The 13768-nt window shown below is 50.5% G+C and overlaps 1 protein-coding gene across 3 annotated transcripts in view; it reads right to left on the reverse strand.

Moving 5' to 3' along the window:
• Positions 1 to 13768, reverse strand: part of SCUBE2 (signal peptide, CUB domain and EGF like domain containing 2) — a 114018-nt gene that overhangs the window by 66892 nt on the left and 33358 nt on the right. For all 3 annotated transcript variants that reach the window (XM_075327046.1, XM_075327047.1, XM_075327045.1), the window contains exons 6-10: positions 12002 to 12118; positions 10927 to 11001; positions 10743 to 10859; positions 10149 to 10271; positions 7414 to 7530 (exon numbers count right to left, since the gene is read on the reverse strand). In XM_075327046.1, the coding sequence (XP_075183161.1) occupies positions 7414 to 7530; positions 10149 to 10271; positions 10743 to 10859; positions 10927 to 11001; positions 12002 to 12118 (549 nt within the window). The remainder of the gene's footprint in view (positions 1 to 7413; positions 7531 to 10148; positions 10272 to 10742; positions 10860 to 10926; positions 11002 to 12001; positions 12119 to 13768) is intronic.

Here is a 13768-nt window from a genome sequence, read left to right on the forward strand (position 1 = left end):
ATCGCTCCTCCACCTCCTGACAGATACATAGTGATATATCCTGCAGACTATTACACCACTGATCTCTCTGCACAACATCGCTCCTCCACCTCCTGACAGACACATAGTGATATACCCTGCAGACTATTACACCACTGACCTCTCTGCAGAGCATCGCTCCTCCACCTCCTTCCAGATACATAGTGATATACCCTGCAGACTATTACACCACTGACCTCTCTGCAGAGCATCGCTCCTCCACCTCCTGACAGATACATAGTGATATACCCTGCAGACTATTACACCACTAACTTCTCTGCAGAACATCGCTCCTCCACCTCCTGACAGATACATAGTGATATATCCTGCAGACTATTACGACACTGACCTCTCTGCAGAACATCGCTCCTCCACCTCCTGACATATACATAGTGATATATCCTGCAGAGTATTACACCACTAACTTCTCTGCAGAACATCGCTCCTCCACCTTCTGACAGATACATAGTGATATATCCTGCAGATTATTACACCACTGGCCTCTACAGATCTGCAGAACATTGCTCCTCCACCTCCTGACAGATAGTGATATATCCTGCAGACTATTACACCACTGACCTCTACAGATCTGCAGAACATCGCTCCTCCACCTCCTGAGAGATACATAGTGATATATCCTGCAGAGTATTACACCACTGTCCTCTACATATCTGCAGAGCATCGCTCCTCCACCTCCTGACAGATACATAGTGATATATCCTGCAGACTATTACACCACTGACCTCTCTGCACAACATCGCTCCTCCACCTCCTGCCAGATACATAGTGATATACCTTGCAGACTATTACACCACTGACCTCTCTGCAGAACATCGCTCCTCCACCTCTTCACAGATACATAGATATATCCGGCAGACTATTACACCACTAACCTCTCTGCAGAACATCGCTCCTCCACCTCCTGACAGATACATAGTGATATATCCTGCAGACTATTACACCACTAACCTCTCTGCAGAACATCGCTCCTCCACCTCCTGACAGATACATAGTGATATATCCTGCAGACTATTACACCACAGACCTCTCTGCAGAACATCGCTCCTCCACCTCCTGACAGATACATAGTGATATATCCTGCAGATTATTACACCACTGGCCTCTACAGCTCTGCAGAACATCGCTCCTCCACCTCCTGACAGATACATAGTGATATACCCTGCAGATTATTACACCACTGGCCTCTATAGATCTGCAGAACATCGCTCCTCCACCTCCTGACAGACACATAGTGATATATCCTGCAGACTATTACACCACTGACCTCTACAGATCTGCAGAGCATCGCTCCTCCACCTCCTGACAGATACATAGTGATATATCCTGCAGACTATTACACCACTGGCCTCTGCAGATTTTCGCTCCTCCACCTCCTGACAGATACATAGTGATATACCCTGCAGACTATTACACCATTGACCTCCCTGCAGAACATCGCTCCTCCACCTCCTGACAGATACATAGTGATATATCCTGCAGACTATTACACCACTGACCTCTCTGCAGAACATCGCTCCTCCACCTCCTGACAGATACATAGTGATATACCCTGCAGACTATTACACCACTAACCTCTCTGCAGAACATCGCTCCTCCACCTCCTGACAGATACATAGTGATATATCCCGCAGATTATTATACCACTGGCCTCTACAGCTCTGCAGAATATCGCTCCTCCACCTCCTGACAGATACATAGTGATATACCCTGCAGATTATTACACCACTGGCCTCTACAGCTCTGCAGAACATCGCTCCTCCACCTCCTGACAGATACATAGTGATATACCCTGCAGATTATTACACCACTGGCCTCTATAGATCTGCAGAACATCGCTCCTCCACCTCCTGACAGACACATAGTGATATATCCTGCAGACTATTACACCACTGACCTCTACAGATCTGCAGAGCATCGCTCCTCCACCTCCTGACAGATACATAGTGATATATCCTGCAGACTATTACACCACTGGCCTCTGCAGATTTTCGCTCCTCCACCTCCTGACAGATACATAGTGATATACCCTGCAGACTATTACACCATTGACCTCCCTGCAGAACATCGCTCCTCCACCTCCTGACAGATACATAGTGATATATCCTGCAGACTATTACACCACTGACCTCTCTGCAGAACATCGCTCCTCCACCTCCTGACAGATACATAGTGATATATCCTGCAGACTATTACACCACTGACCTCTCTGCAGAACATCGCTCCTCCACCTCCTGACAGATACATAGTGATATACCCTGCAGACTATTACACCACTAACCTCTCTGCAGAACATCGCTCCTCCACCTCCTGACAGATACATAGTGATATATCCTGCAGATTATTATACCACTGGCCTCTACAGCTCTGCAGAATATCGCTCCTCCACCTCCTGACAAATACATAGTGATATACCCTGCAGATTATTACACCACTGGCCTCTATAGATCTGCAGAACATCGCTCCTCCACCTCCTGACAGACACATAGTGATATATCCTGCAGACTTTTACACCACTGACCTCTCTGCAGAGCATTGCTCCTCCACCTCCTGACAGATACATAGTGATATATCCTGCAGACTATTACACCATGACCTCTCTGCAGAGCATCACTCCTCCACCTCCTGACAGATACATAGTGATATATCCTGCAGACTATTACACCATGACCTCTCTGCAGAGCATCGCTCCTCCACCTCCTGACAGATACATAGTGATATATCCTGCAGACTATTACACCACTGACCTCTCTGCAGAACATCGCTCCTCCACCTCCTGACAGATACATAGTGATATATCCTGCAGACTATTACACCACTGACCTCTCTGCAGAGCATCGCTCCTCCACCTCCTGACAGACACCTAGTGATATATCCCGCAGACTATTACTCCACTGACCTCTCTGCAGAGCATCGCTCCTCCACCTCCTGACAGATACATAGTGATATATCCTGCAGACTATTACACCACTGACCTCTCTGCAGAACATCGCTCCTCCACCTCCTGACAGATACATAGTGATATATCCTGCAGACTATTACACCACAGACCTCTCTGCAGAGCATCGCTCCTCCACCTCCTGACAGATACATAGTGATATACCCTGCAGACTATTACACCACTAACTTCTCTGCAGAACATCGCTCCTCCACCTCCTGACAGATACATAGTGATATACCCTGCAGACTATTACACCACTGACCTCTCTGCACAACATCGCTCCTCCACCTCCTGACAGATACATAGTGATATACCCTGCAGACTATTACACCACTGACCTCTCTGCAGAACATCGCTCCTCCATCTCCTGACAGATACATAGTGATATACCCTGCAGACTATTACACCACTGACTTCTCTGCAGAACATCGCTCCTCCACCTCCTGACAGACACATAGTGATATACCCTGCAGACTATTACACCACTGACCTCTCTGCAGAGCATCGCTCCTCCACCTCCTTCCAGATACATAGTGATATACCCTGCAGACTATTACACCATTGACCTCTCTGCAGAACATCGCTCCTCCACCTCCTGACAGATACATAGTGATATACCCTGCAGACTATTACACCACTGACCTCTCTGCAGAGCATCGCTCCTCCACCTCCTGACAGATACATAGTGATATATCCTGCAGACTATTACACCACTGATCTCTCTGCACAACATCGCTCCTCCACCTCCTGACAGACACATAGTGATATACCCTGCAGACTATTACACCACTGACCTCTCTGCAGAGCATCGCTCCTCCACCTCCTTCCAGATACATAGTGATATACCCTGCAGACTATTACACCACTGACCTCTCTGCAGAGCATCGCTCCTCCACCTCCTGACAGATACATAGTGATATACCCTGCAGACTATTACACCACTAACTTCTCTGCAGAACATCGCTCCTCCACCTCCTGACAGATACATAGTGATATATCCTGCAGACTATTACGACACTGACCTCTCTGCAGAACATCGCTCCTCCACCTCCTGACATATACATAGTGATATATCCTGCAGAGTATTACACCACTAACTTCTCTGCAGAACATCGCTCCTCCACCTTCTGACAGATACATAGTGATATATCCTGCAGATTATTACACCACTGGCCTCTACAGATCTGCAGAACATTGCTCCTCCACCTCCTGACAGATAGTGATATATCCTGCAGACTATTACACCACTGACCTCTACAGATCTGCAGAACATCGCTCCTCCACCTCCTGAGAGATACATAGTGATATATCCTGCAGAGTATTACACCACTGTCCTCTACAGATCTGCAGAGCATCGCTCCTCCACCTCCTGACAGATACATAGTGATATATCCTGCAGACTATTACACCACTGACCTCTCTGCACAACATCGCTCCTCCACCTCCTGCCAGATACATAGTGATATACCTTGCAGACTATTACACCACTGACCTCTCTGCAGAACATCGCTCCTCCACCTCTTCACAGATACATAGATATATCCGGCAGACTATTACACCACTAACCTCTCTGCAGAACATCGCTCCTCCACCTCCTGACAGATACATAGTGATATATCCTGCAGACTATTACACCACTAACCTCTCTGCAGAACATCGCTCCTCCACCTCCTGACAGATACATAGTGATATATCCTGCAGACTATTACACCACAGACCTCTCTGCAGAACATCGCTCCTCCACCTCCTGACAGATACATAGTGATATATCCTGCAGATTATTACACCACTGGCCTCTACAGCTCTGCAGAACATCGCTCCTCCACCTCCTGACAGATACATAGTGATATACCCTGCAGATTATTACACCACTGGCCTCTATAGATCTGCAGAACATCGCTCCTCCACCTCCTGACAGACACATAGTGATATATCCTGCAGACTATTACACCACTGACCTCTACAGATCTGCAGAGCATCGCTCCTCCACCTCCTGACAGATACATAGTGATATATCCTGCAGACTATTACACCACTGGCCTCTGCAGATTTTCGCTCCTCCACCTCCTGACAGATACATAGTGATATACCCTGCAGACTATTACACCATTGACCTCCCTGCAGAACATCGCTCCTCCACCTCCTGACAGATACATAGTGATATATCCTGCAGACTATTACACCACTGACCTCTCTGCAGAACATCGCTCCTCCACCTCCTGACAGATACATAGTGATATACCCTGCAGACTATTACACCACTAACCTCTCTGCAGAACATCGCTCCTCCACCTCCTGACAGATACATAGTGATATATCCCGCAGATTATTATACCACTGGCCTCTACAGCTCTGCAGAATATCGCTCCTCCACCTCCTGACAGATACATAGTGATATACCCTGCAGATTATTACACCACTGGCCTCTACAGCTCTGCAGAACATCGCTCCTCCACCTCCTGACAGATACATAGTGATATACCCTGCAGATTATTACACCACTGGCCTCTATAGATCTGCAGAACATCGCTCCTCCACCTCCTGACAGACACATAGTGATATATCCTGCAGACTATTACACCACTGACCTCTACAGATCTGCAGAGCATCGCTCCTCCACCTCCTGACAGATACATAGTGATATATCCTGCAGACTATTACACCACTGGCCTCTGCAGATTTTCGCTCCTCCACCTCCTGACAGATACATAGTGATATACCCTGCAGACTATTACACCATTGACCTCCCTGCAGAACATCGCTCCTCCACCTCCTGACAGATACATAGTGATATATCCTGCAGACTATTACACCACTGACCTCTCTGCAGAACATCGCTCCTCCACCTCCTGACAGATACATAGTGATATATCCTGCAGACTATTACACCACTGACCTCTCTGCAGAACATCGCTCCTCCACCTCCTGACAGATACATAGTGATATACCCTGCAGACTATTACACCACTAACCTCTCTGCAGAACATCGCTCCTCCACCTCCTGACAGATACATAGTGATATATCCTGCAGATTATTATACCACTGGCCTCTACAGCTCTGCAGAATATCGCTCCTCCACCTCCTGACAAATACATAGTGATATACCCTGCAGATTATTACACCACTGGCCTCTATAGATCTGCAGAACATCGCTCCTCCACCTCCTGACAGACACATAGTGATATATCCTGCAGACTTTTACACCACTGACCTCTCTGCAGAGCATTGCTCCTCCACCTCCTGACAGATACATAGTGATATATCCTGCAGACTATTACACCATGACCTCTCTGCAGAGCATCACTCCTCCACCTCCTGACAGATACATAGTGATATATCCTGCAGACTATTACACCATGACCTCTCTGCAGAACATCGCTCCTCCACCTCCTGACAGATACATAGTGATATACCCTGCAGACTATTACACCACTGACCTCTCTGCAGAACATCGCTCCTCCACCTCCTGACAGATACATAGTGATATATCCTGCAGAGTATTACACAACAGTCCTCTACAGATTTGCAGAGCATCGCTCCTCCACCTCCTGACAGATACATAGTGATATATCCTGCAGACTATTACAGCACTGACCTCTACAGATCTGCAGAACATTGCTCCTCCACCTCCTGACAGACACATAGTGATATATCCTGCAGATTATTACACCACTGACCTCTCTGCAGAGCATCGCTCCTCCACCTCCTGACAGATACATAGTGATATATCCTGCAGATTATTACACCACTGACCTCTCTGCAGAGCATCGATCCTCCACCTCTTCACAGATACATAGATATATCCTGAAGATTATTACCCCTTTGTTCAGATCTGCAGAGCATCGCTCCTCCACCTCCTGACAGATACATAGATATATCCTGCAGATTATTACCCCTTTGTACAGATCTGCAGAGCATTGCTCCTCCACCTCCTCACAGATACACAGTGATATATCCTGCAGATTATTACCCCTTTGTACAGATCTGCAGAGCATTGCTCCTCCACCTCCTCACAGATACATAGATATATCCTGCAGATTATTACCCCTTTGTACAGCTCTGCAGAGCATTACTGGATAATTCGGCTATGCCGGGTGCGTGTTTAGTGACCCCCTGACTGCAGCCTGTGACGTTGCGGAGCGGTTTGCGCAGGGACGGAGCCTCGGAGGGGAGATAGTGTGTCACCACCAGAGCGTCCACCGCCGGCACCAGTATAATAAGCTCAGTGTAGCTTCTGCTGCGCAAACAAACGCCCCGGAGTCAGGTATAAATAGCAGAGGTTTACCCAGAGACGCCGCGCTCCGCACGCTCCGCTCAGCGCCGCGCACTGGAAACCAGGCCAGCGAGAAGCGTCTATAACCAGGGCCTCTGGGGGGGACTACAACTCTCAGCATTCAGCACCATTGCAGAACAGGGTGCAATGCCCCCCACTCACCTCCGCAGTGCGTCAGTCCGTACAGGGTGTACCCCCGGTAACACGAGCAGGAGAACCATCCCGGGAAATTCAGGCAGGAATGATCACACGTGCGCTCAAAGGAGCATTCATCCACATCTGCAAGAGGAGAGCCATGATGAGAGGCGCAGAGGAAGCCCCCGCAGCCGGGGTCCTGAGCAGCAACGTCACAAGATAAAGGACCCCCCGTCATAGCATTGCCCCCGCAGCCGGGGTCCTGAGCAGCAACGTCACAAGATAAAGGACCCCCCGTCATAGCATTGCCCCCGCAGCCGGGGTCCTGAGCAGCAACGTCACAAGATAAAGGACCCCCTGTCATAGCATTGCCCCAGCAGCCGTGGTCCTGAGCAGCAACGTCACAAGATAAAGGACCCCCCGTCATAGCATTGCCCCCGCAGCCGGGGTCCTGAGCAGCAACGTCACAAGATAAAGGACCCCCCGTCATAGCATTGACCCCGCAGCCGGGGTCCTGAGCAGCAACGTCACAAGATAAAGGACCCCCCGTCATAGCATTGGCCCCGCAGCCGGGGTCCTGAGCAGCAACGTCACAAGATAAAGGACCCCCCGTCATAGCATTGCCCCCGCAGCCGGGGTCCTGAGCAGCAACGTCACAAGATAAAGGACCCCCCGTCATAGCATTGCCCCCGCAGCCGTGGTCCTGAGCAGCAACGTCACAAGATAAAGGACCCCCCGTCATAGCATTGCCCCCGCAGCCGGGGTCCTGAGCAGCAACGTCACAAGATAAAGGACCCCCCGTCATAGCATTGCCCCCGCAGCCGTGGTCCTGAGCAGCAACGTCACAAGATAAAGGACCCCCCGTCATAGCATTGCCCCCGCAACCGGGGTCCTGAGCAGCAACGTCACAAGATAAAAGCCCCCCGTCATAGCATTGCCCCCGCAGCCGGGGTCCTGAGCAGCAACGTCACAAGATAAAGGACCCCCCGTCATAGCATTGCCCCCGCAGCCGGGGTCCTGAGCAGCAACGTCACAAGATAAAAGACCCCCATCATAGCATTGCCCCCGCAGCCGGGGTCCTGAGCAGCAACGTCACAAGATAAAGGACCCCCCGTCATAGCATTGCCCCCGCAGCCGGGGTCCTGAGCAGCAACGTCACAAGATAAAGGACCCGCCGTCATAGCATTGCCCCCGCAACCGGGGTCCTGAGCAGCAACGTCACAAGATAAAAGACCCCCATCATAGCATTGCCCCCGCAGCCGGGGTCCTGAGCAGCAACGTCACAAGATAAAGGACCCCCCGTCATAGCATTGCCCCCGCAGCCGGGGTCCTGAGCAGCAACGTCACAAGATAAAGGACCCGCCGTCATAGCATTGCCCCCGCAACCGGGGTCCTGAGCAGCAACGTCACAAGATAAAAGCCCCCCATCATAACATTGCCCCCGTAGCCGGGGTCCTGAGCAGCAACGTCACAAGATAAAGGACCCCCCGTCATAGCATTGCCCCCGCAGCCGGGGTCCTGAGCAGCAACGTCACAAGATAAAGGACCCCCCGTCATAGCATTGCCCCCGCAGCCGGGGTCCTGAGCAGCAACGTCACAAGATAAAGGACCCCCCGTCATAGCATTGCCCCCGCAGCCGGGGTCCTGAGCAGCAACGTCACAAGATAAAAGACCCCCCCCCGTCATAGCATTGCCCCCGCAGCCGGGGTCCTGAGCAGCAACGTCACAAGATAAAAGCCCCCCGTCAGCATTGCCCCCGCAGCCGGGGTCCTGAGCAGCAACGTCACAAGATAAAGGACCCCCCGTCATAGCATTGCCCCCGCAGCCGGGGTCCTGAGCAGCAACGTCACAAGATAAAGGACCCCCCGTCATAGCATTGCCCCCGCAACCGGGGTCCTGAGCAGCAACGTCACAAGATAAAAGACCCCCCCCGTCATAGCATTGACCCCGCAGCCGGGGTCCTCAAGGGACAAACAGCTGGGACCCTTGCATCCGATATACACAAGACTTAGGAACAATCGGTACCCACCTGGACCCCCACATAAGGTCAGGTCTGTAAGTGCCCCCCGCTCCGGTCCCAGCATGCACTTTTCAGGCCGTGCCCACCTTCACCCCCAGTATAAGGTCAGGTCTGTGGGTCAGTGCCCCCCGCTCCGGTCCCAGCGTGCACTTTTCGGGCAGTGCCCACCTGGACCCCCAGCATAGGGTCAGGTCTATGAGTCAGTGCCCCCCGCTCCGGTCCCAGTGTGCACTTTTTGGGCCGTGCCCACCTGCACCCCCAGTATAAGGTCAGGTCTGTGGGTCAGTGTCCCCCGCTCCGGTCCCAGCGTGCACTTTTCGGGCTGTGCCTACCTGCACCCCCAGTATAAGGTCAGGTCTGTGGGTCAGTGCCCCCCGCTCCGGTCCCAGCGTGCCCTTTTCGGGCTGTGCCTACCTGCACCCCCAGTATAAGGTCAGGTCTGTGGGTCAGTGCCCCCCGCTCCGGTCCCAGCGTGCCCTTTTCGGGCTGTGCCTACCTGCACCCCCAGTATAAGGTCAGGTCTGTGGGTCAGTGCCCCCCGCTCCGGTCCCAGCGTGCACTTTTCGGGCTGTGCCTACCTGCACCCCCAGTATAAGGTCAGGTCTGTGGGTCAGTGTCCCCCGCTCCGGTCCCAGCGTGCACTTTTCGGGCTGTGCTTATCTGCACCCCCAGTATAAGGTCAGGTCTGTGGGTCAGTGCCCCCCGCTCCGGTCCCAGCGTGCACTTTTCGGGCTGTGCTTACCTTGGCAGGACTTCTCATCTGTGAGCAATTTATATCCAGCTTTGCAACTGCAATCAAAGCTGCCCACGGTGTTTTTGCAGAAGTGATCACACCCTCCATTGTTGCTCTGGCATTCGTCAATATCTGAAATGAGGACAAGGCGATGGTTATGTAGCCGGGGGTCTCCAGCGCGCTGAGTGGCAGACCCCGGACAGCGATGGCAGGAAGGAGCAGCAAAATTCCCACAAGTCATGGCCTTCATATAGTTTACATGGCTTTTTTTCGCAGGGTGCCTGTAAGACCCCCTACACTTGTGGTGGTCTCCTAAACATGAAACGTTAGCCCCCTAGATCCTCTCCAGAAGTGACCTCAAGTGTCGCCGGAGCATTGGAGGGCGCCCCGATCCCCCCGTTCAGGCAGGTTACTGACTCCTCACCGCAGCGTCGTGCCCAGGACGGGAATGGCAGCCAAGTCCCCCGGTGTAACCGCGTCTCCAGCTGGAAGGATCCGCGGCTTGGCACCGACACCAAAGCGCCGAATCCCAGCATGAAACGTTAGGACGCGCTCCGCCTGCAGCTGACGGCGCTTTGCATTCTTAATTAGCGCCGCGCTCACCTTTACACGTCTTGCCATCAAACTGCAATGTAAAGCCCAGAGGACAGCTGCAGCGAACACCCGTGGATGTGTCCCGGCACGTGCGGTCACACCCGCCGTTATTAACAGCGCACGTCTCTGAGGAAGAAGAGCAGGGCATTACAGGGCAGAGGCCGAAGTATCATGAACAGATGCCAAACCTTACCCATCACCAGCCGCCGCTTCACCCGCTTATCCATCTCTGCCGCAGACGTAGCATTAGGGTCCGTCTCCTCCTTCTCTGAGGACAAAAGACACCCACACCAGTGACAACCGGGCACAGAAAGCCACCCTGATAACACACATCTACAACATCAGCAGAATAGAGAGCGCAGCTCTGAGGTATCAAACCGGAGGTAACTCAGGATCAGTAATCCATGTACACGGTGACTGCACCAGCAGAATAGTGAGTGCAGCTCTGGAGTATAATACAGGAGGTAACTCAGGATCAGTAATGTAATGTATGTACACAGTGATTGCTCCAGCAGAATAGTGAGCGCAGCTCTGAGGTATCAAACCAGAGGTAACTCAGGATCAGTAATCCATGTACACGGTGACTGCACCAGCAGACTAGTGAGTGCAGCTCTGGAGTGTAATACAAGAGGTAACTCAGGATCAGTAATGTATGTACACAGTGACTGCACCAGCAGAATAGTGAGTGCAGCTCTGGAGTGTAATACAGGAGGTAACTCCGGGTCAGTAATGTATGTACACAGTGACTGCAGCAGCAGAATAGTGAGTGCAGCTCTGGAGTATAATACAGGAGGTAACTCAGGATCAGTAATGTACTGTATGTACACAGTGACTGCAGCAGCAGAATAGTGAGTGCAGCTCTGGAGTATAATACAGGAGGTAACTCAGGATCAGTAATGTAATGTATGTACACAGCGACTGCACCAGCAGAATAGTGAGTGCAGCTCTGGAGTATAATACAGGAGGTAACTCAGGATTAGTAATGTAATGTATGTACACAGCGACTGCACCAGCAGAATAGTGAGTGCAGCTCTGGAGTATAATACAGGAGGTAACTCAGGATCAGTAATGTAATGTATGTACACAGCGACTGCACCAGCAGAATAGTGAGTGCAGCTCTGGAGTATAATACAGGAGGTAACTCAGGATCAGTAATGTACTGTATGTACACAGTGACTGCAGCAGCAGAATAGTGAGTGCAGCTCTGGAGTGTAATACAGGAGGTAACTCCGGGTCAGCGCTGTACGATGTGGTACAATGCTAGTTACCGATGCAGGTCTTGCCGTCAGGTTGCAGGCTGTACTTCGGGTGGCACATGCAGACAGGTCTGGTGTCGGTGTCGTTACATGTATGCTGACACGCTCCGTTTCCGTGGTTACAGGTCACTGTGAAGGTAACATTGACAGGAATCAGGGGATGTTTGGGGGTTTTTCATATCTTACATTTCCTGTCCACTTAGAGGCCATTTAAAGGGACTTTCCAATTTTCTGTTGATAAATATTACATAACATGTAATGGAAAGTTCAACCTTCTAATTCACTTTGCCTTCCCTTGTTCCTCACTTTCCAGATCTCCGCTTGCCATCAGTGAATGCAGACGTCCTCACGATCGGGGGGAGTTCAGTTTTTGACACTGCACAATTTCTGCAGCTTAGTTTTCTTGTGTTTTCTTGTGTTTTTTGTCTATTTGGGGTCCTCCATTAAATATTGGATTTTTGTTTCTTTTTGAATCTTCCTGGTATTTACATTGTTTGCGGGTTACGTACGTTTCTTCCTCGTAATCGCACCATAAACGCGTCTTTACTTGTGAACTTTCCGCATCTAATGTAAGTCTATGGGGAAAACTCAGCGCAGCCACAGGAGGAATTGACCTGCTGCGCCCTGGAAAACGCCCGGCAGGCGAGTGTGCGCAGCGCGAAAAAGAAGAGGTGGAGGTGAGATTTCTATGCATCTGTCCCCTCTGCCCGTGCTGAAGAACGCGAGTCACTGATGCGGGAACCATCCCTTAGGCCACATGCACACGCTGCAGTATTTTCTGCACACAAACTGCACCTTGTCACAGAGCCTGGAAATGGGAAAAAATCACTTGTAATGTAGCTGCGTTTTTGTTAATGTGTTTTTTAAAGGAGAAACAAAATATGATAGGATAATTGATAGATAGCTACAATAGATAGAAAAAAATAGAAAGAATAGATAGATAGAACCTATAGAATAAATAGAAAGAAATAACAGATAGCTTGATAGAGGGATAGCTAGCTTGGCCAGCTGTTTTATTTTGGTATAAAAATGATGTGGGGTCCCCCCGTTTTTCACGTCCAGGGCAGGAACAGCAGCAGCTGCAGGCTGCAACCCTCAGCTGTCTGCTGTACCTTGGCTGGTTATGAAAAATAGAGGGGATCCCACACTTTTTTTGATTTGTATTAATAAAAGTATTTGATTTGTTTAATAAAATAAAATTACATGGGGGTCCCCCCCCCCCGTTTTTCTAAAACCAGCCAAGGTAGGTATAGCAGACAACTGGGGGATGATATAGTGTGGGAAGGGCCATCGTTATTTGGTCCTTTCCAGCCTAACAATAGCAGCCCACAGCCTCCCCAGAAGTGGCGCATCCATAAGGTGCGCAAACTCTGGCACTAGACCCAGCTCTTCCTGATTGCACTAGTGCGGTGGCAATCAGGGTAATAAGGAGTTAATAGCAGCCCATAGCTGCCACTAATTCCTAGATTAATGATGGTAGTCGTCTATGAGACACCCCCCCATCCCTAATCTGTAAATAAAAGTAAATAAACACAAATACCCCAAAAATCCTTTATTTGGAATAAATTACAAAAAGCCCCCTCTTTCACCACTTTTTTAACCTCTCAAACACCCCTTCAGGTCCGACGTAATCCACATTAGGTCCCACGACAATTCAGCTCGGCTACATCCCTGTCCTGTCACAGCGAGCGTCATAGAACATGACTGCCAGCTGCGAGTGCAGACAGAGCTGTGTCATCAGAATGAACTCGGGTGAACACCTGATGTCACGTGTTGATT

This window comes from Anomaloglossus baeobatrachus, chromosome 10, assembly GCF_048569485.1.
Source record: "Anomaloglossus baeobatrachus isolate aAnoBae1 chromosome 10, aAnoBae1.hap1, whole genome shotgun sequence".
NCBI lineage: Eukaryota > Metazoa > Chordata > Amphibia > Anura > Aromobatidae > Anomaloglossus > Anomaloglossus baeobatrachus.